The 22,941-nt window shown below is 41.3% G+C and overlaps 1 protein-coding gene across 3 annotated transcripts in view; it reads left to right on the top strand.

The window, feature by feature from the left end:
- TRIM37 (tripartite motif containing 37) overlaps positions 1-22,941 on the top strand; it is a 139,132-nt gene that overhangs the window by 112,637 nt on the left and 3,554 nt on the right. For 2 of the 3 annotated variants that reach the window (XM_061142645.1, XM_061142643.1), the window contains exons 22-24: positions 402-520; positions 11,131-11,241; positions 12,774-14,029. In XM_061142645.1, the coding sequence (XP_060998628.1) occupies positions 402-520; positions 11,131-11,241; positions 12,774-12,856 (313 nt within the window). In that variant the 3' untranslated portion in view covers positions 12,857-14,029. Of the gene's footprint in view, positions 1-401; positions 521-11,130; positions 11,242-12,773; positions 14,030-22,941 lie in introns of those variants that run through there. The other variant, XM_061142644.1, reaches the window with a different exon arrangement.

Here is a 22,941-nt window from a genome sequence, read left to right as displayed (position 1 = left end):
CCAGCCACGTCCATAAGTCTGTTCTCTATGTCTGTGTTGGTAAGGACGTATTATTTAGGACTTCCATTTCTGTTTTTAAATTGGAATTCTTGAGATAATTGTAGATTCACATGCAATTATAAGAAAGGATAGAGAGAGCCTGTGTACCTTACATAGTTTCCCCTAATGATAACATTTTGCAAAATGCTGACATTTTGTCACAGCCAGGATATTGACATTGATGCAAGCTGCCACTTTATAACCTTTCATTGTAAGTGAATCTTTTAAAAGTAAAACTTGAAATTTAGTATTAAACTCTGGTGTTCCATACACTATTAGTTTGCTCAGAAGGAAGGAAATCTAGATTATCATATCACTGACTGGTTATACAAAAATATAAGGTCATTTTCTCCCTCTTTGAGGACTAATGCTAAAGGAAGTCATCTGGAAGGAATGCAAATGACTGATGTGGAAAATAACTCAGAAACTGGGGAGTTACAGCCTGTTCTACCTGAAGGAGCTTCAGCTGCCCCAGAGGACGGTAAGGCATGAGAAAGTCGTAACTGGCGGGAAGCGGAATAATCATCTCTTTTTGGTAGTGGTGAGGAGTAGTTGGTTTAATAAAACAGTTACTGAGGCGTTACCTACTATTTGACATGCTTCATCTGAAAATAGCATTCATTGTGCCACTGAGTTTGATTCACTAGGACATGCATTACAGGGGAAGGCAAAATAGTTGACTACATAAAAGGATATATCTTACTAGAAGGGGCAGTTTCGAGGGGAATATCTGCAGATACTTCATTTGCTCATTCATTAAATGTGTTATGCTACCTACATGAGGAGGCATTGAAGTTTTCTAGATATGAAAGATGACATTGGATATGTTCTGTGTCTTATGGGAAAAACATGCTTCGTCTTTTTAAGTCAGTCTTGATAATTGTTTGTAGGTTGCTTTGCTCTTTTAGAAGAATTGCAAACTTTAAGCACTTGAAAAATCCTTTATGGTAACTGACTTCTGTTCTGCCAGTTCATTCTCAGTTACATTTCTAATATTCATCTACAACTTCTTTCAGGTTCATTATTCTTTATCTTAAAGCATAGAAGACTTTGTAATTTTGAGTTAACAGATGGTGCTTGAAACAAGGCTGTGTGTGTTGCCCTTGCTTGTCCTTTATATGTGAGCAGAAAAGCATGTCAACCTTATTAATGATATTTGACATTGAAATTTTTTTCATTTCTCTGTGAAACTGCCATGTACAACCTCTGCATTCATTTGAATTTCAATGATTGATGAATTGTAGCTCAGAGCATATGATAAAAGGTGCCAGCATCTACCTCTGACTGCCCTGTGAAAGAGTGTGTGGGTGTTAGCATTTTCAGGTTTTTCAGTTTTAAAGAACACTAATCATTTTGGTCTTCTGTCTTGGTGCTCCTGTGGTAGACAGCATTATTTCAGTAGAAGAGATTAAATAGAAAGGATTTTTAGAGTGAAGTGTTGATTTGAAAACAAAAGGAAAAATATGTTATGTTGATCTTTATAGAAAGGACCTATAGTGATTTGCTGGTAGGGATTAGCTAGTTTCCATGTGTTTATACATACTGGTTATAAATTGTGATGACTTAAATTGTTAACAGTATATGCTTTAATTATAGGCTCCTATTTATGCAGCATTTGTGAAATGCTTCTAATTTGTCTGGCATTGTTCTGATGCTAGTGATAAAGTAATTTCTGAACTTACTGCTGAGTTCACAGTTTCTCTGCCTTGATGCCATTGACATTTTGAGATAGGGGATTCTTTGTATTCTGGGCCTGCCATTTGCATTCTAGTCTCTCCAGAAGTTTTCTTGGCTTTTAACCACTGGGTACCAGTAGTACCTCCCGTGAATTACAGTAGCCAGACAGTGTCTCCAGGCATTGCCGCATGTCCCCTGCGAGGCAGAATCTTCCCCGGCTGAGAACCACTGATTGAGGTGAAAACTCGAACCAGGGTGATTGCTTAAGAATCACTTGCCAGAGTGGGTTATAGTTATACCTGGGAGTGGGTTACAGTTACACATCCCACATCTCAGGGCTGCTGGGTATGCGTTGGTGGTGGTGGAGGGGAGCAGAGAGAGCAGTTGAATACCCCTGGTCAGGTGTTGAGAGACTAGTTAATAGCCAATTAAAATATGAAATGATGAGCGCTGCGATAGCGTATGTAGGGAGCTCAGCTAATACGTGGGCTTCCCTCGTGGCTCCGTGGTGAAAAACCCACCTGCAAGTGCGGGAGATTTGGGTTCAGTTGCTGCATCGGGAAGGTCCCCTGGAGAAGGAAATAGCAACCCACTCCAGTATTCTTGCCTGGGAAATCCATGGAAACAGGAGCCTGGCGGGCTGCAGTCCGTGAGGTCAAAAGAGTCACGACTTAGTGACTAAACAACAACTAACAGGCATGTAATAATAAAAACAATAGATAATATTTGCAAGCCCTCATTAGGATGAGACTGCTCAGTGGCAGACCTACATGGTGGTTACTTTTATCATCTTGACCTTACAGGTGACTAGGCTAAGGCCTAAAGGTGTAACTTACCATAGTTAGTCACAGAGCCAGTGCTCTTCACTGCCACCTCTCTACTAGTCTAGTCCACCCTTGGAAAGACCATCCTTAGGGATGAGCATGAATTAGTACGAGTCAGGTGAAGACTGGTGAAAGGTGAGCCCAGAGTAGAGGCAGAGGCCAGATCATGGAGAGTTATACTGTGTGTCTAGCTAGAATCTGGACTTTGTCCTTTGAATGGGATCTAAGCAAGAAGTGAAATAATAAAATTATGTTTTAAAATTCCTACTCTGGTCGTGCTGGAGACTGGGAATGGGGTGTGGAACTCTGGGGACAGAAAGACTGGTAAGAAGCCTGTTAAATTAAACTCGGTGAGAGATGACTTGCTCTTTTAAATTTCAGCCTTCATCTCATAACTTCACATTTCTCAATTTTTCTATATAAATAGCTAGCCAGCCCTAAAAACCAGCCCTAAAAAACCCCATAAGTTTTGACATTAGCTTCATTTCATTTCTTTTTTTAAAGGTGATTGTTAACAGCTTATCCTAAACTGGAGCAAGTCATTTGCTTGGCCACATTTAGAGTCGCCTGTGCACTCAGAAGTAGGGAAATCCACCTGCAGTGCAGGAGGGGCGAGATTCTGGTTTGATCCCTGGGGCGGGAACATTCCCTCAGAGGAGGAAATGGCAACCCACTCCAGCATCCTCGCCTGGAAAAAATTCCATGGACAGAGGAGCCTGGCGGTTACAGTCTGGTGTCAAAAAAGAGTCAGACACACCTGAGCGACTGGGAACACATGCACTTTCAGGTCCTTGAACCTGAGGTTTAGTGCTGGCAGTGTTCTCAGCAACACCTTCTTCTTAGGTCAGGAGTGTGCAGTGATGTAGAGCACCTCGAACGCAGTAAGAAAAGTTGCTGTAAACATGCAAATCAATAGTGCCAAGAAAATCCACCATTGCAGTTTGTTTACCACTGGAATCCCAGGCTCTGTGGTGAGGAGACTGCAGGAAGGGATTAGGTAAACTAAAGGAGCTCTGTGCCTTTTGGAATTTGCTTTATGAGAGAAGAATGGGTTCTTACTTACTGCTGTGGGTATTATTCTATCAGCAGCAGGAGCCAGTTTTCAAGAAACCTTTACTTTTCACACCAATAAGCCTTGGTGAAAAGTTGAGTGAGGTAGTCTTGTATCTGTGCTTAGGAAGAACAGGGCTCTTTATTCTTGAGCAGAATGCCTAAAAGAACATTTTCTGTGCCAGGTCACTGTAAATTAGTGTCTTTCTCCTCCTCTTTCTCCTCCCTATTGCCAAGCTGTTTGAAGAAACTTTAAATAAGGCATTCTTTTTGTTACTAGCTGGGAATTTGGGACAACTAAAGCAGTCTCTTAAATGTTCCTGAGGGTCAATAAAATGTGACATTTCTTAGACATGACAGTCATCAACAGATCTTTTCCTTTCTAACGGGGATCATATGGGACAACCTTGTATAATCTCCTGGTTAATGCCTGTGTTCCAAAAATCTGTCCATCCCAGTTGATACCCTACAGAATTCCATAGGTAGACCAGTTTCTTCCTTGTTCTATCTAAAACTGGAGACTGTGTGATTGAGTTCTACTGAATTAACACAGTCCCTTTCAGTTAAGTCAGGGTTGTCCCTGTCCCAGGGAAAAGCTGTGGTATGCCTGTTACAAACCTTACTGGTACCTTGTCTAAGAGTAATACAAAGTCTGATCCTCCAGCATTGCTGATCCCTTTTGGTATGTCAGTTAAAGAGTTTCTAATGGAAGTTGCAAAACCCCAGTGTAACTTGCTTCCTACAGTATAAGCAGTAGGAAGATTTACTGTCTTGTATTAACAGGAAGTCTCACCTAGCTCTTGTTGGACAGTATCAAGGCTGGAAAATTTAGCTGCTTAATGTCATCAGAGCTTCCCCGGTGGCTCAGATGGTAAAGAATCTACCTGCAATATGGGAGACCTGGGTTTGATCCCTGGGTCGGGAAGATCTCCTAGAGAAGGGAATGGCAACTCACTCCAGTATTCTTGCCTGAGAAATCCAGGGGATGGGGGAGCCTGGTGGGCTACAGCCCACGAGGTCACAGAGTCTTTCAGACTCTCACTCTCAATGAGAGTCATATCATCAAGAACCTGTTTCCCCCACCTCCATTCCCCATTCTTCTGCTCTGCAGTTCTAAGCAAGTTGATTTAGCTCCCCTCAGGATGGCAAGGTAGTTGCTGCAGTTCCAGACTTCATACAGAATCAGAATAACGTTCTGGATTTAGTGGAACATTATTTCATTTTATATGTCTCTATTTATCAATGAGGAGAACCTTTCTTAGAGTTCATCTGATTAGTCACTAGCCAAAGAAAGGGAAACTTGATCAAGTCTAAACATTTGTGGTTCCCCTCCCTGATCCATTCTACCTGGACACACAAAGAAGGGAAGAAAGCTGAACAATGTTGAGGTTCTCCTGGAAAGGAGGAGGGCAGGTGGAGCAAGGCTTTGCTCTGCCAAGTTGTTGATATATTTTCCAAGCAGCTGAAGCACCCTTGAAACTTGGAACTACTGAGCATATAGTGAATCCTCAGAAAATATTGTAGGTGATTGACTCAGAAATAGCCTATTTCAAATTTTACTTCAAGATGCAGGATTTTGGTTTGGATTTTTTCCCCCCACATTAACATCTCGGAAACATCTTACATTTAATGGTTCAGTTCAGTCACTCAGTTGTGTCCGACTCCTTGCGACCCCATGGACTGCAGCACACCATGCTTCCCTGTCCATCACCAACTCCCAGAGCCTGCTCAAACTCATGTCCATCAAGTCGGTGATGCCATTCAGCCAACTCATCCTGTCCCCGTCCTCCTGCCTTCAATCTTTCCCAGCATTAGGATCTTTTCAGTGAGTCAGCTCTTCTCATCTGGTGGCTAAAGTATTGGAGTTTCAGCTTCATCATCAGTCCTTCTCATAAATATTCAGGACTGATTTCCTTTAGGATTGACTGGTTTGATCTCCTCGCAGTCTGAGGGACTCTGAGTCTTCTCCAACACCACAGTTCAAAAGCATCAATTCTTCAATGCTCAGCTTTGCTCATAGTCCAACTCTCACACCCATACATGACCACTGGAAAAACCATAGCTTTGACTAGATGGACCTTTGTTGTCAAAGTAATTTGTCTCTGCTTTTTAATATGCTGTCTATATTGGTCATAGCTTTTCTTCCAAGGAGCAAGCGTCTTTTAATTTCATGGCTGCAGTCACCATCTGCAGTGATTTTGGAGTCCCCCAAAATAAAGTCTCTCACTGTTTGCATTGTTTCCCCATCTATTTGCCATGAAATGATGGGACCGGATGCCACGATCTTAGTTTTCTGAATGTTGAGTTTTAAGCCAACTTTTTCGCTCTCCTCTTTCACTTTCATCAAGAGGCTCTTTAGTTCTTCACTTTCTGCCATAAAGGTGGTGTCATCTGCGTAGCTGAGGTATTGATATTATTCCCAGCAATCTTGATTCCAGCTTGTGCTTCATCCAGCCCGCAATTTCACATGATGTACTCTGCATTTAAGTTAAATAAGCAGGATGACAGTATATAGCCTTTACTTATTCCTTTCCTGATTTGTAACCAGTCTATTCCATGTCCAGTTCTAACTGTTGCTTCTTGACCTGCATACACATTTCTCAGGAGGCAGGTAACGTGGTCTGATATTCCCATTTCTTTAAGAATTTTCCAGTTTGTTGTGATCCACACATTTAATGGTATCTTACAAGTATTATTGATAGCCAGTGTGTGAAAACTTGTTGACACCTTCTGGTAGGATTAAGAAAAGTCCTATATTCAAATTTCTTACAGTTGGTGAAATATCACTAGTTTGCTTTACCGTTTAATGCAGTTGATACACATTGAAACATATGGGGCAAAGCACAGGCTGTAGGTTGTGATCGGTTGCTTGACAATAGCTACTTTCATTTATTTGACCTTATGTTGTGTTTACTTGCTCTCACTGATGGCAGTGGGTTGTACAGGACCCAGGACCTGTGACCTAGAGATCAAGAGACCAATTTAGTTTTCTCATTCACAGAACTAGGGAACTTCAGATCTTAGGACTTGATAAAAGACCAAAATGTATTTTCATGCAGGAATTCCTTTCCAACATTTCTTGGGAAATGTATGTTTTTCTGAATCCTGAGAAAAAATGAGTCAAGAAATAAAAAAACTGAAAAAGTTATTGTTATTCTCCTGGTAGAGTTAATCTTTAGCAGTCAACACAGAAGCATAGGGCCTTTTCTGGTGGTCCAGTGGTTAAGACTCCATGCTTCCCTTGCAGGGGGCGTGGGTTTAGTCCCGAGGCAGGAAACTTAAGACCCCACATGCTGCGTGGGATTGAGGTTAGATTAGAAAACAGCAGCAGCAGCACGGAAACATGACCATTTTGGAAGAATCCTCTTACGGCAAGTTGGAAACATAAACTGGAAATGCTGATAGCTAGAATCAAAAGTAAGACCTAGAATCAGAAATTAGTAAGACCTTGGAAAGAAGCAGTTGCAACCAAGTCGGTCCTGGCTGTAGCTGTTGCCGTATTATGTGTTCATGGCCCTGTCTGCTGCTATGTAAATACTAATGAGTCTCTCCTGTCTTACCCTATGGAGCCGGGGTCCCCAGCTTGTTGGGAATAGGACCGCACAGCAGGGAGTGGGCAACGGGCAGTCATGCCCCCACCCCCACCCCCCCCCGCGTGTGAGAAAATACTCCCTGCTGCCAGAAAGGGTGGGGACTACTGCTAGACAGGAATCCTGTGTGTGTGCTCCAAGAAATAGAAAGTTTCGGAAGCAAAGTGTTCTCATATTGGCATTTTTGAGGTGTGGTTCCATGTAGTGCTGTAAAACTTGCTGAGAGTTTAAGTGTTACGTTTTCAACTATTACCTAATAATGTTCACAGAGTGTTCCAGTATTTGAATATTTAGTGTTGGCTACAGTTCTTGTAAATACTACAAACTAACCAAAAATTTTAAAAGATACATAATAAAGAGTTTGAAAAATATTTTAAGTATTTAAAGAATAACTTAAGATTTTGGGAATTCCTGAGGATTCCAGTTCCTCGTTTGTGAGTCCTGGAGGTTAATGTGTCTCAGGAATTCAGAAACACTGGCACCAAGAGGTCAGGCTTGTGCTTGGAGTTTCACCATGCTGTGCTTGGCCGCTCAGTTGTGTCTGAGCTCCTCTGTCCGTGGGATTCTCCAGGGAAGAACACTGGAGTGGGTTGCCGTTCCCTTCTCTGGGGGATCTTCCCAACTCAGGGATTGAACCTGGGTCTCTGGCACTGCAGGCAGATTCTGAGCCACTAGGGAAGCCGCTGGAATACTTGTTGGTTTTAGAGTTTTCGGCAACAGTTCTGTGAAGGGCCACAAGGTGGAGGTAGTGCTTCACGCAAGGAGCAGGTTTGGGCTCTAAACAGTCTTACTGTTGACTTGAGACTGTGGATTGGATCCCTGGGACAGGAAGATCCCCTGGAGAAGGAAATGGCAGCCCACTCCAGCATTCTTGCTTGGGAAATCCCATGGACTGAGGAGCCTCCTGGGCTGCAGTTCTTGGGATCTCAAAGAGTCAGTCACGACTGAGCACACACATACTTGAGCCAGGAGGGTTTTTTCCTTTGCTGAGAAAGGAGATTTCAGAAACATCCAGCCTGTATCTTCAAAATGTTTAAGGGAGAAATAATACTATACAAACTCTTCTTAAAAACAGAATAAGAGGAATTTACCAGTAAAGCCATCTGGGGCTACAGTTTTCTTTGTTGATAGCTTTTTTAAACTACCAAATTTCATTTCTTTTAATGCTTAACATACCTATTCAGGTTATCTATTTTATCTATTTTTACCTGAATGTATTTTGGCGGTTTGTGTCTGTCAAACGATTTGTCCGTTTCATCCGTGTTCTTGACTTCATGAACATAAAATTTTTTTATACTGTTCCCTTATTACCCTTTTAATGTCTGTAGATTCTGTAGTGATGTTCCCTTTTATTTCTGATATTGCTGATTTTGTTTGCTCTTTTTTACCTTAGTCTGCCTAAAAGCTTTTGAGTTTTGTTTGTTTTTGCCTTATGGCACGGGGCACGATCTTAGTTCTCTAACCAGGGACAGAACCCACGCTCCCTGTGGTTGAAGCGTGGGGTCTTGACCACTGGCCTTTTTATTCTCCTGTTTGTTAACCTCTTTTTTATAATGCTCATTTCATTGTTCTTTAACACTGATTAATTTCCTCTTTCACTCTTGCTTAAGTTCATCTATTAATAGTTTAATTTTAACAACAATATCTTAGTAATTCTTTAAAAATCTATTTTTTCCACAAAATAGTTTTTGGTGTTGTCCTTCTATCTGTATACCTACTGACTCTCACTTTAGGCAGATTGTCTGCCTTGTTTGTAAATTTTGATTGGAACATGCCTTTTTGAGATTTTTACTACCCTTTGCAGAAAATTTGAGTATTCTTTTTTTTTTTTCCCTCCTGTGATAATAATTGTGACCTGGATTGTGGAAGTTTCCTATCACACAGGTCTTTTAAATGTTTCAAAAGTGTTCATGAGCATTTTTTAGATCTGCTTCTGTTGGATAATTTCAACATGATTTCTGTCATCTCAGCATTGATATTTGTTGCTTATCTCTACCTGGCTTTTCACATGCTGAAATAATTTTGGAATGTATTCTGGACATTTTCTTAAAAATTTTTTAATTTATTTTATTTTTTGGTTGTGATGGGTCTTCACTGCTGCATGGGCTGTGCCCTAGTCTTGGTGAGCGGAGGCCACTCTGGCTGCAGCGCCCGGGCTTCCCCCAGTGGTGGCGTCTCTTGTTGAGGAGCGCGGGCGCTCGGGCCGTGGGCTCAGTAGCTGCAGGGCCCGGGCTCTAGGGCACAGGCTCAGTAGTTGTGGCACCCAGGCTTAGTTGCGCCAAGACCTGTGAGATCTGCCTAGCCCAGGGAAGGAGCCCATGTCTCCTGCGTTGGCAGGTGGATTCTTTACCATGAACCACCAGGGAAGCCCCTGACACATTTTTAATACGATTTTTCTGGGACCCTGGGTCTTCTTTAAATCCCTCAGTTTGTTGGTACTTCAGGTTTTTGTCTACACCAGTATCCGTGATTACTTTACAGAGTCCTCAAGTAGCTACTTCATGCGTTCTGTCAAGGATTTATAACTGCCTTCAGTGGAAGAGGTGGAGTGGAATGTGTTTGCTTCATCTTACCTAGAATCTTCCCTCCAGAGGACTTTATATTTGCTTTATTAAAAAACACTAGCTCCTGACCAACTTTTATGTTCCTTTCCTAAGATTTGAACTTCAACTTGAAATCTCAAACCTAAATTAGGCACACTGCCCTTTGTTTGAATTCTGAGGTGAACTGAGTGCAGAAACCAGACAAAATCCCCTACTGTCTTCCTGTGACAGTAGACATAATTATTTATTCTTTCAGTAAGAGTTTTAGTTTTATGCACGGAGTACAGATTTAGCCTCAGTTTCATCTTCCTTTCTGTGGTGGATCCAGTGTTTTTTTGCCTATCCCTAACAGAGGATTCCCTGATGGCTCAGACGGTAAAGTGTCTGCCTGCAATGCGGAAGACCTGGATTCAATCCCTGGGTTGGGAAGATCTCCTGGAGAAGGAAATGGCAACCCACTCCAGTATTCTAGCCTGGAGAATCCCATGGACAGAGAAGCCTAGTAGGCTATAGTCCATGAAGTAGCAAAACGTCGGTCACAACTGAGCGACTTCACTTTCACTTTCAACAGAGGAGTAAAGGTTTTCTGGGACTTCCTGGTGGTCCAGTGGTTAAGACTCTGTGCTTACACCGCAGGGGGCGTGGGTTCCATCCCTGGGCAGAAGGAAGAGTCTGCACAGAATAGTGTCGCCAAAACAAACTTTCACAGCAAGCTGTCTGGGGTGACGTCATCTACCCCACTGTTTTTCCTTACCCTCTTTTCTGCTATACCACGGATTTCACTTTTTTCTTTTAAATATAGCTGTTCATTAAAACTTCAAGATTTTATTTTATCTAGCATTTATAAGGGTTTATAGCAGAGAGATTTTTCAGATTTTCTTGATCTCTGTCTTGTTGAACTAGAAAAGTTCTATAGAACTTGTCTTAAAAATCAACTCATGCACGAAAATAAAATTGGAGGCCTACATAGGATAGCAAGTCATTTCTTGTGAAAATTACTGGAGTTTTGTATACACACATGTAGATATAAGTGTAAATGTATATTTGTGTTTGTGTATTTATATTTGCGTATATTTTAGGCTAGAAACTAAAGCTCCTGTTATGATTATCAAGGGAAAAAAAACCCAATGTATTTGCTTTGGAAAAGATATTTTCAGTATAATGAAATTAATACTGGCTTTCAATTAAATACTGGCTTTTCAGATACTTTGAGAACAAAGATAAACAGGCTCTAAATAACTAGAGAACCGAGTTCTGTGTGGTTACTTTTTCTGTTTTGTTTGCTTGCTATCTTCTATTACCTTGGCATTCAGTGTAAAATTCCGTGGGAATCTCAGGTTGGGTAAGGAGCTGCCTTTTTCGTGCCGTGGTTTCTTGTCAGACATGCTCTCTCCTTCTTCCTGCCAGGAATGAGCAGCGACAGCGACATCGAATGTGACACGGAGAATGAGGAGCAGGAGGAGCACGCCGGCCTGGGCGGGTTTAGCGACTCCTTCATGGCGCAGCCCCCAGACGAAGGTGCAGCCCGCCACGGGTTCTGCCAGGGCTCGTAAAACCATCTCTGTGGCTGCTGCTGCTCTTCCCTTCGCTTCTGTCTCTGCTTCTTTTTAAAATTATTGTCATCTGTGAGGCAACATTCTGTGGGTAGACTAAATGATGAGTACTGAAAAAATTTGGTAGGCTGTATTTGCTTGGTCAGACACCTGATGATGCATGCTACTTAATGGGCGAAGCTGATGTTGGCAACCTGCTTTGGTACAGCCTATGACCTGAGAATAGCTTTTACATTTTAAAGAGTTGTTTGAAAAAAAAGAAAGCAAAACAGAGAAGAATTTCCAGCAGAGACCGATAGTGGCCTATCGTGCCTAAGTGTTAGCCAACCCCCTTGGGAGGTTTCAGATACTTGATTTTCTTTTTTCTTTTCAGAGATATTTGTAGCCTAGCTAATAAAGTAAGTTTTTAAAAGACAGCCTTTTCCAGGGACTTCCCTGATCATTCAGTGGTTAAGAATCCGCTTTCCAATGCAGGGGACACAGGTTCGATCCCTGGTCAGGGCACTAAGATCCCACATCCATCAGGGCAGCTAAGCCTGTGTACAACTAAAGAGAAGCCCACAGGCCACGCCTAGAGAAGCCTGCATGCTGCAGCGAGAAATCTCACAGGCTGCAGTGAAGACCTGTGCTGCAACTAAGACCCAGTGCAGCCAAAAATACAAATATTTTTTTAAAAGGACAACCTTTTCTGATTTTAGAAATGTGTGCAGATTATAAAGTCATTGATTTACCTCTTCCTTCCAAAAAATCAAAAAGTCTTAGGGAAAAAACTGAGAGAAATCCATTGTTACTAGTTTTATTTTAGATGTACAACATAATGATTTGATACATTGCAAAATGATCACCACTATAAATTTAGTTAACATGCATTGCCCATTGTTAGTATTTTATCCAGAGACCTTAATGGTTAATCTGAGCATTCCTCTATAAGAGATCCTGGAATGACAACATTGTCAGGCCAATCTTAATTGTCATCTTTTATTTTTATTTTACTATAATGTGTCTTTTTCAATACAGAGCCAAGTGTTTGATGATTTTTAAGTATTAAGGTACTCTTAGTAATTTTCTCTGCTTCTAAAAGAAGCAGCCAAATTTGAGGCAAAGTTATTTTGAGTGTTGGTGGGTTTTTGTAGTGATGTTTGCATGCTCAGTTTAATTGACTTGGAGATACATTTTATATTTACAAAATCATCTTTTGAGTGTCCACCATCATCATTCCTTACTCCGTTCTTCAGCTGCTCCCCAGCAGGCAGTGCCTTCCGTCTTCTAATTGTGGGCATCTATTAACACATTTTGGTTTTTTCTCCTTTATTTTCTATTTGTGTTTGTTTACGGTTGACTCTGATAAAGAATTCTCTAAGAATAGAGACTTGTTTACAACCCAGCACATCTTTCTTTATCACTTAAGTAACACACTTGCTAAGATCATTTAGAGATATGGAAGAGAAAATACAGGCCTTTAAAAATTGTTAACTGTTTTTTATTGTTTTCTCCTAGATACACATTCCAGTTTTCCTGATGGTGAACAAATAGGCCCTGAGGATCTCAGCTTCAGTACTGATGAAAACAGCGGAAGGTAATTTTCAAATCAAGAGAACTGACTTGCAAGCCACCTTGACCCTGAAATTCGCTGTAGTTGGTGCTCAAATTTGTCAATGGTCAGATAATCAGATTTTTTCATCATCTCTACTTGAAATAGTAATTGAGACTTTAGAAAGTAGCACGATTCTAGTATAAAACATTAGTACAAAGGAAAAAATTAAATGTGGGAAGAATTCTATGTAATGTAATGAAATAACAGTGTAGCCTCAATTAATTTAGTACATTAGTGTATTCATAAAAGGCAGTTTGTCTGCTCCAGCAGACGGGCAGCTAGCTGCCAGGAAACGGGCCTGGAGGCCGCGCATGCGCCCAGTCTCTGCTCGCCGTCGGCGCTCTCCCTTCTGGGCTGGAGACTCGGTTCTGCTGAAATGACCGCCTTTGTAGTTTGGGTTTTAATTACAGTTCTAGTTTCATTAGTGCCTGTAGACTAGTGAGCAGAAATATCACTAATGTGTAGATTCTGCCCTGAAGACACTTTATGTGAATAACTGAAGTAACACTAGACTGAATCTCCTCTTTGGAATGTGTTGGCTGACTGAAGGTTAATTTTTCTTTTCTTATTTGTTCAAGTGCAGGCAGGCACACTGATTAATGGCACATACGCTATCTTTTGTGTGGCTTTTACAAATGCGGTTTTAAATGAATTAAGTTAATGTGAATTGGTTATGTTCTTGGTCATATAAACACATATAAGAACATTTAAAATTATTTCACTTTTTTCTGCTTCTTACCAAACAACTACAGAGCAACAAGTATTTTAAAACCCTGTTTTTTCCTTTGTTTTCATTAGCTGGACATTGATTTCAGTGTCAATACATTTTAAGATTCCCACATGTTATACATGAAAGTGTGCTATAACGTTTACTTTTATACTCAGAATTAGTCCAAAATTATTGCCAGACTTTACCATTGTGCTCCTGCATTTGTTTTTGAGCTGCTATACCCTTTGAAAAGGACACTGAAAGCTGACTAAGAGACTGTTGGAAACGCATGAGTTATATATACATTTGAGAGGCATTTCATCTGCTTATTTTTACTTAATGAATATTGTTCCCTTTCCATGTCTAGTGTCTTGCCGAACGCTGTGATTCATGGTTTGCTTTTGTTCAAAACAGTTTGCACTTTTTGTTAATAAAATGAACTTGAGAAAATGTTATGTCTCTGCAATTTATTAAAACTGGGACAGGAAGCCCTCTTTTTCGTATTCCTATTGCCTGTGTATAATAGATGCTTTTGAGCTGTTATTAGATGCATAGGGAAGTTAGAAGACTTATTTATAATCTCCATAATGTATGTGGTTACTTTTTCCCCTTAAATTAGTTGGAAATATTTAAGTAGTATAATCATATGAGAAGTAAAAATTTAGCATTTGCTTACTGTCATGATAACATTGATATGCCACTATATAGTTATTAAGTAGCTTATTGTGCAGTGATGTAAAATATTACTAAGTTCTTCACATTTCATTTTCTGTTAGCTAGAGATGTATTTGTGTTTAGTACATTTTGATGAGATCATATTTTAAATCCAGCTTTGTCTTATTTCTACACTACATTATAATGGGTAAAACTGTTATGTAAGAATTTTGTCCCATTAGTGTTGAGAGCAAGTCATTGTAAGAACTGATATTGTCGGGTTTCTTTTTTTTCAAGTGAGTCTTATAAGAATTCATAAACACATGTGTGATTGACTCTACTTTGAAACTCACTGTTTCATAGCTGTTTCTTAACCTGTATTTGATATAGAACTGAGTGCTTTTCCATGAACCTTTGTAAGTTCTTGTTTTCAAAATATGGAAAACCACATGTGGTTAAGAATTAAGAGAAACCTGAGACTAGACTGTTCATTTGGGAAAATTTGTAAGAGCTTTTAGCACAAGTGATTTAATCGTGAGATTCTCTTGGGTCATTACTCTACATGATAGCATCCTGAGGTATCCTTTTTTCCTTTGTTAGGGGGAGGTATCCAGTTTTGTTTGTTTTCAAATCGTAAATGTTCTTAACTTTTACTCTTATTTTTTATGATCATAAAGTGGATTCCCCAGAATGGCATGAAGATCTGTGAGTCACAGAACATTTGGGTCTTGGATATTTTTCGGCTTTGCTTATGCTCTCAGGTTATGTATAAGAGCGCTGAGGAGTGCTGCCCTTGTTTCATACAATTGAGAATTGGTTGAGACCCTTTTACATTGGTGGAGTTTGAGTTTACTATGTCAGCAAGACTGTTTTTCTTGTTATAGCTATTGGAAGTTTTGAAGGTATTTTTATGCATGACAAAAATTTTGCAGGGAAAATTACTTGAATTTAATTGGTATATTATCTTCTTGTGTGTTTTAGAAACCCAAGCCATTTGTACCATATTCTGATTCCATATTAATAATAAACTCTATACCTTGAAAAGCTTAAAAAGTAAGCTTCTAAAGAAATGATTTGTAACTGCCCTCCTGGCATGAAATTCTCTGTTTTTATAATTAAAGTTGACAGAGGGTTTCATGAAAAAAAGAAAAAAAAACCAAAACCCAACAAACTTGTAGGTATCTAAAGGATGTACTCAAAAACAGTTCTCCTGTGATGAAGATCATGTCATGTCTGTTTTGTTGGTTACAGCTCACCTCCAGTATTGTGAATTGTTTGTGAATTGAAAAATAGTAAGAAATACGTAGCATGTATGAATTCATGCCATCCATTGAAGAAAACTTCTGGGGCATAACAAGTGTCTACCTGGCATTTCCTCTAGGGGTTGACAAACTTCTAGCCTTGAGCCAAATCCGTACCGCTATCTGTTGTAAATAGTTTTGTTGGAACACAGTCACATCCATTCATTTACAGATTGTCAAACAGATGCTTTTGCCCTGCAGAGGCAGAGTTGAGTAGCTGCTTAAGCAACCTAATGGCCCTTGAGCCTAAAATATTTACACTCTTACCCTTTGCAGATAAAATTTGCCAAGTTCTACTTTGTCATTGATATTAATAGGAGGTTCACTTTGAGAGAGGTAGATTTGAGAAAAGGCATGATTTTTAACTCAAAAAGATCAAACATTTGATTAGTTGTTTTGTGCTTAGTTTTTGTGATATGGGGTGTTGGGCATCTGCTATTTGAGTCATTCTGGGATTCTGATAAGACTGAAAGACCTAAAGATTTCCTCAAAAAATGGAAGGCCCTATTAGCTTTTAGTAGTGGGATCTTTGGAAAAAACAGTTCCTTCCCCAGTTTCCAGCTGTGCCACCTACTAAGTCTGTGCCCGATTCCGCAGTGCTGCCAGCAGCACCCATGCTTCCCATCTTCCTTGAGGTCATCTGACGCCAGCCTTGCCTCTGCTGGATTTTAGGTAGCAGTGAGGGAGGGAAGAGGCACAGAAGAGGATATCAGTTCTTTCTCCCCTCTCCCCATTGGTGGTTCATGACCTAGTCTGCAAGAGCTCTGAGGCAAAAGAGCTTCCCCCGTCTTCCCACGTTTGACTGTCGTCACCCACAGTCTCCGAAAGGCATGGTAGTCAACCCAGATTTCCAGTCAGTCACTCCACTTGTCCTGCTCTCTGGTACTTTCTATTCCATAACAGAATCCCAACTTAAAAAATTTTTTTTCCTCCTTTTGTTGAAAGGCATAGTTCTTCTTGGTTTCATCATATAGTTTTTTTTAAATATTTATTTATTGGGTTGCGTTGGGCCTTAGTTGCAGCACACGGGATCTTCATTGCAACATGAGGGGTCTTCAGTTCCTGCATGCGAGCTCTTAGTTGTTGCACTCGGGATTTAGTTCCCTGACCAGGGATTGAAACTGGGCCCTCTGCACTGGGAGCGCAGAGTCTTAGCCACTGGGCTACCAGGGAAGTCCCATCATTTGGTATTTTAACCTCAAGTTTGGTCCTGGGAAATTGTCCACTCAGTAGAGTATTTTCTCCTAGACTTAAAGATGTAAAAGTAATGCATGCATTGTGCCCAAGCATATCATTTCTGCACAACCTGGACCGACCATGTCATTGAATCTGTGAGTAGCCTTTGAGGTGCACTGGGTGTCATGCCCATTTGGCAGAGAAACAGGAGATTCAGCACCACTGGCAGGGATGCAGTAAGATACTAGTTGAGTACTTTTTCCAGTTTGTCACAGTTGGGCCAAATTCACCATTTTGATACCTAATAATTAAAAACCTAAATATTGTCCTTTTTAAAAAACTTTTCATTTTGAGATAATTTTAGATTTATAATAGAGGTGCAGAAATCTTGAGAGTGTTCCTGTATGGCCAGCTTATCTTTTTAAAAAAATTTTAATTGGAGGCTAATTACTTCAGAGTATTGTGGTGGTTTTTGCCATACGTTGACATGAGTCAGCCATGGGGTGTACACGTGTCCCCCTCCTGGGCCCCCCTCCCACCTCCCTCCTCCCATCCCTCAGGGTTGTCCCAGCCCACCGGCTGTGAGTGCCCTGTCTCATGCATCAAACTTGTACTGGTGATCTAACTTTATACCTAAAGCAACTAGAAAAAGAAGCAGCAGCCCAGGGTTAGTAGAAGGAAAGAAATCATAAAAACTAGGGCAGAAATAAATGAAAAAGAAACAGAAGAGACTATAGCAAAAATCAAGACTAAAAGCTGGTTCTTTGAGAAGATAAATAAAATAGACAAACCATTAGCCAGACTCATCAAGAAAAAAAGGGAGAAGAATCAACAAAATTAGAAATGAAAATGGAGAAGTCCAACAGAACACATAAGGTCATCAAAGCAACTGTATGACAATCAAATGGACAACTTGGAAGAAATGGACGCGTTCTTAGAAAAGTATAACCTTTCAAAACCAAAACAGCTTCTCTTGTTGTGAACAGATCCACGACCGTAGACAAGTGACCAAGATGAAGGCGCCAGTCTTGTTTACAGACCAGCACACAGACTGCCGCCAGCTCTGCTCGGATTTCATCCGTCCCTTCCCGCAGGCCCTCTTTCCCTCCCTGGCGTCCACACTGCAGTGAGTTGGCATGTCTTGGTGCCCCACCTCAGGCTCTTACCTGTCTTCCCGTCTTTCATGACCTTGACGTTTTTGAAGTGTATCGATTGTTTTTAATGTTACTTCCTTATTTATGGCTCCGCTGGGTCTCTGTAGCAGGGGCTGCTCTCTAGCTGTGGTGCCCGGGCCGCTCACGGCGGTGGCTTCTCTTGTTGTGCGCACGGGCTTCAGTACTTGCCACACACTGGCTCAGTGCTTGCTGCACACGGGCTTGGTTGCCCTGCAGCATGTACATCCTGGACCAGGGATTGAACCCGTGTCCCTGGTATTGGCAGGCAGATTCTTAACCACGGGACCACCAGAAAGGCCCCCAGTTATTTTATAGTGTTCTTCTGCTTGGGCTCATCTGATGTTTTTTCACCTTAGGTTGGAATTATGCATTATTAGAAGGCTTCTGCAGAGGTGGTATCTGCCAGGATTCCCCACTATTTACTATTTTTCCCTTTGAATTACTAAATATTTAGGGCAAATACTTTAAGGATATGCAAATATTCTGTTTCTGCTTAAACTCTTACCCACTAATTTTAGCACCCACCAGTGGATCTTGCCTACAGCAATTATTACTGCAGTGTTCTTATGGTGGTTTTCTACTCCCCTAATTTCTTTGACATTTATCATTAGAATTCTGTTTGACAAGTTGTCCTTTCTTCTCCATTTAGTTTATTCAGCCGTTTATATCTGTGTGGATTCATGGATATTTATTTTATTCTTTTGAGTTATGATGCAGTATTGCTATTGTTTTACAGTTCAGTTTTCTAGTTTTGGCTGTTTGAAGCTCTTTCAGCTTGGCTCCTTTACTCTTTTGATCTTGATCTTGTATCCTCCCTCCTTCCCTTTCCATCCTTCCTCTCAACAAGATGCTCCAAGCTCATCTTGAATTTTCCTTGCCTTTTGGAGGGACAGTGATACTTAGAAACATAGATTTGGGTGCTAATTTGTTTACTGTTACTAGAGTGTTGTTGGGTACAATAGGAAACATACTTAACTCCTCCTAAAGCAAATACTTGAAAAAAAAAATAATAAAGCACATACTTGAATGTATCGTGTATGTATATGTAAATAACATGTTTTAAGGAGAAAAACCATGAGTCCCGTCCGTCAAAGCACTTTCCCAAAGTTGTTTAGATACAGTTTAGATCCTGAACTGTGACACAATGGCCGTACAGGATCATAACTCAAAGAACAAAATGAATATCCACGAGTCCACACAGATACACATGAACAGCTGAATAAACTTGAATGGAGAAGAAAGGACAGCTTGTCACACAGAATTCTAACAATAAATGTCAAAGAAATTAGGGGAATTTAATCCTGATACCTTGGCTCCTTTCTTTGCTGTTCTCTTCAAGGTGATTGTGTGATTTCATCTGTAATACAGTTATATTCATCTGTTATAGTCTGTATTCTACAGACTATATGTATTCCCCCACACATCCTAGTCAACTTTAAAATTTACATACAATAAATTCAATCTTTGTGGTATATATAGTTGTTTGGAAAACAGTTCAGTCACCCCCCAGATTCCCCTGTGCTGGCTCTTTGTAGGTAGATTCCCCCCTTCCACCACCTTACCCTTGCAACTGTCCTTTCAGTTTTCCCTTTTCCAGAGTGTCATATAAATAGAATCACACAATATGTAACCTTTCACTTAACAAAATGCTAAGTTTCATCTACCTTGTTATGTGAATCAGAATTTTATTCCTTTTTAACTGCTGAGTAGTATTTCACTGTATGGATGTATGCAATTTATTTATCCATTGTAGGACATTTGGATTTTTCCTAGTTTAGAGTGATTATGAACTTTACAAACATTTGTGTGTAGATTTTTTATGGACATAAGTTGTCTGTCTCTAGGATAGTGTTTTCCTTGGAGTGGGATATGTAATAAAGAATTTGGCCTTTGTCCCTAGTTCCTGGGATACAGCCTGTTAAGACCTTGGAATTTTCCTGAGTGATTGGAGTGTTGTTACTTATGTTGGATTCTGGTAGCTTATGTTCATGAGACAACTCAAGGTAGGGACTGGCCGTGCCAGAAAGACTAACAACCATGTGACGAGAGGACTGGGCCTCTGAGTCACGTGATATGAGCCTGAACAGTTCAGCCTGTTGCCAGTGAGTTAGTCGTGCTCACATAAGGAAACCACAGTAAGAAGTGTGGGCACTGAAGCTCCGCTCAACTTCCTTGTTGGCAGTACTCGTCATACATGGATGTTTTGGGAGGGCCACAGCTCCTGATCACAAGAAAGCTTCATGTTAGGACCCTCCTCCACCTCACCCTGTGTGTCTCCTTCTGCTATAATAAAACTGGAATTGTATTTTCCTGGGTTTTATGAGTTATTCTAGTGAATTGTTAGAGCTAAGGGAAGGATAGTGGGGGCCCTAAACTTTGCAGTGAGAGCAGTCTTGTGGAGGACTTTGCCCTTAACCTGTCAAGTTTGGCCTAACCCCAGATAACTGGTGTCAGAACTCGTTGCACTGAGTCATGTAGTAGGTTTCTGCATAACTTTATAAGAAAAGTGCCAAACTTCCAGAAGGCACTGCCATAGCATTCCCACCAGCAACATATGAGGGTTTCCAGTTATGCATATGTTAGGCTGATATAGTTCCACAGCTCTTATTTGTTCTGTTCTGGATTTAATTTGCTTTTGTTTTTCCTTTATTATTTTTCTTCTCTTGTATTTCAGTTTTTTTTTTTTTTGAGTGTTTTGTTTCCTTTATGGCCACTCACTACATTTTCATTCTTTTTTATTTAATATTTATTTTAAAAATTTATTTGGCTGCATTGGGTCTCAGTTGCACAGTCTTCTCTAGCTGTGGTGCAGGGGCTCTAGTAGTGGCGGGTGGCGGGGAGGAGAGCAGCTCTTGCAGCGCGGGCTTAGTTGGGTTCAGTTGCCCCCTAGCACGTGGAGTCTTCGTTCTTCCGCCAGGGATCTAACCCACCAGGGATGCCCTGTACTGGAAGGTGGATTCTTAACCATTGGACCACCAGGGAAATCCCATCAGTTAGGGTAACTTTTATTGACTTACCTTTAAATTTACTTATTCTCTTCTCAGCAGTAGTAGATCTATTGATTAGGCAGTCAAAGACATCCATCATCTTTGCTACAGTATTTTAAATTTCTGGCATTTCTGTTTATTATAGTTTCTCTTTGCTGAAATCACCCATATGATCTTGCATGTTTGCCCATTATTTCCACAACATATTAACCAAGTGTATGTGCATGCTCAGTCATCTCCAGCTCTTTGTGACCCCATGGCCTGTAGCCCATCAGGCTCCTCTGTCCATGGGATTTCTGTCCATGGGATTTTCCAGGCAACAGTACTGGAGTGGGTTGCCATTTCCTCCTCCAGGGGATCTTCTGCATTGGCAGGCAGATTCTTTCCAATGCACCACCTGGGAAGCCATAGTTATTATAATTTCTGTCAGTTCCAAAATTCTTGTCGAATCAGTCTGAAGTTATTAAGGAGAGTTCCCTGTGTGTATCCTCATTAGTCATCAGTTTTCTATATTTCAGTGGGTATGTATATCAATCTCAATCCCCCAGTGGATCTTGTAAGTTTGATTTCTACATCTGTGACTATTTTTGTATTAAATTCATTTGTACCATTGTTTTAGATTCCACATATAAATGATATATTTGTCTTCCTCTTTTACTCAGTATGACAATCTCTAGATCCACTCACGTTGCTGCAGATGGCATTATTTGTTCTTTTATGGCTGAGTAATATTCCATTGTATAGATGTACCACATCTTCTTCATCCACTCCTTTGTCAGTGGACATTTAGGTTGTTTTCATGTCCTGGCTATTGTAAATAGCGCTACAGTGACCATTGGGATGCACTGTATGTTTTCAAATTATGTTTTTCTCCAGATATATGCCCAGGAGTGAGATAGCCAGATCATAATGGTAGTTCTATATTTAGTTTTTTAAGGAACTTCCATACTGTTCTCCACAATGGTTGTACCAATTTACATTCCCACCAACAGTGACTCAAATGACAACGGCTCAAGCTCAATAGGCTCAAATGACAAAGGTCCCCAAGGAGGCCCGGGTAGGGGAGGCCACCTGGAGAGAATCTGAGAGAGGCAGGTTCCCTGCCAGCACCCACCACCCTGGTTACCTCACTCCTAAGAATACATTTTTTTTCTTGCTTTTTGATGCCTCTGTGTATTTTGTTGAAAGCAACACATTTTGTGTAGAACAGTAGTTTGTTGAATGGTTTTTATGCCTAAAAATGGGCAGGCCTGCTTAGATGTGTACCACAAGAGTTTGAGTTAATCTGGTTAGGAGTTGTGTTTGGTTTGAGGTTCATCACTGCTATGATTAAGCTTAGTGGCTTTGAGTTCTAGAGCACTACATTGCTCTGGTAATCCACTCCCCATCAGAAATGCAGTGTCTCTTCTGACCCCGAATTTTGTACGATGCCCCCGAGTTACGCCTCTGCAGACTTCTGTTGCTCTGCTGTCCTCCCAGAACTGTTCTGTTATTTGAAGCTCAACTGCATGTGGGTCGGGACAGGCTCTCTGGGACTAAGCTGCAGCGTCAGTTACTGCGTGTAGACGCACTCACTCCTCCACTGCCGTTCACAGGCCTGGTGACGCTCCTTCGCCCCAGGAGTAGGGTTTTTGCTCCTGTTCCCTTCCATCAGCGTCAGTGACTCGTTACAGGTGCCCTGGGGGCAGCGTCTGGGGCCCTTTCCTCCACAGAAGGCCGCTCGTGTGGGCGAGCCGAGGGGAGGGTGATGGGCTCCCGCGGCCCTCCACATCCCACTGCCGGACCTGCTCCGCCCCGGGCCTTTTCTCTGAGTCCTGGTAGGGTGGGCAGGAGGGCGGCCTCCACTCGTGTCCGCAGCTCCCAGCACGGCCCGCTGCCCTGCCAGCCCTTTCTCTGCCTCTACCGGCCACTGCTCACTCTTGGCCGAGCTGCCCCCCCGCTGCTGGCTCCCAGAGCTGCCCGACTGTAAACCAGGGCCGACCGCGCCGCTCGCCCGGAGGCGCCAGCCCCTTAAACGGGCCAGTTGCAACTTCAACGCGGATGAGGGTGAAAAAAGTCATAATTTGAAG

This window comes from Dama dama, chromosome 5 (assembly GCF_033118175.1).
Source record: "Dama dama isolate Ldn47 chromosome 5, ASM3311817v1, whole genome shotgun sequence".
NCBI lineage: Eukaryota > Metazoa > Chordata > Mammalia > Artiodactyla > Cervidae > Dama > Dama dama.
The sequence above is the reverse complement of the archived record's forward strand: the minus strand, read 5'-3'. Positions and strand labels throughout refer to the sequence as shown.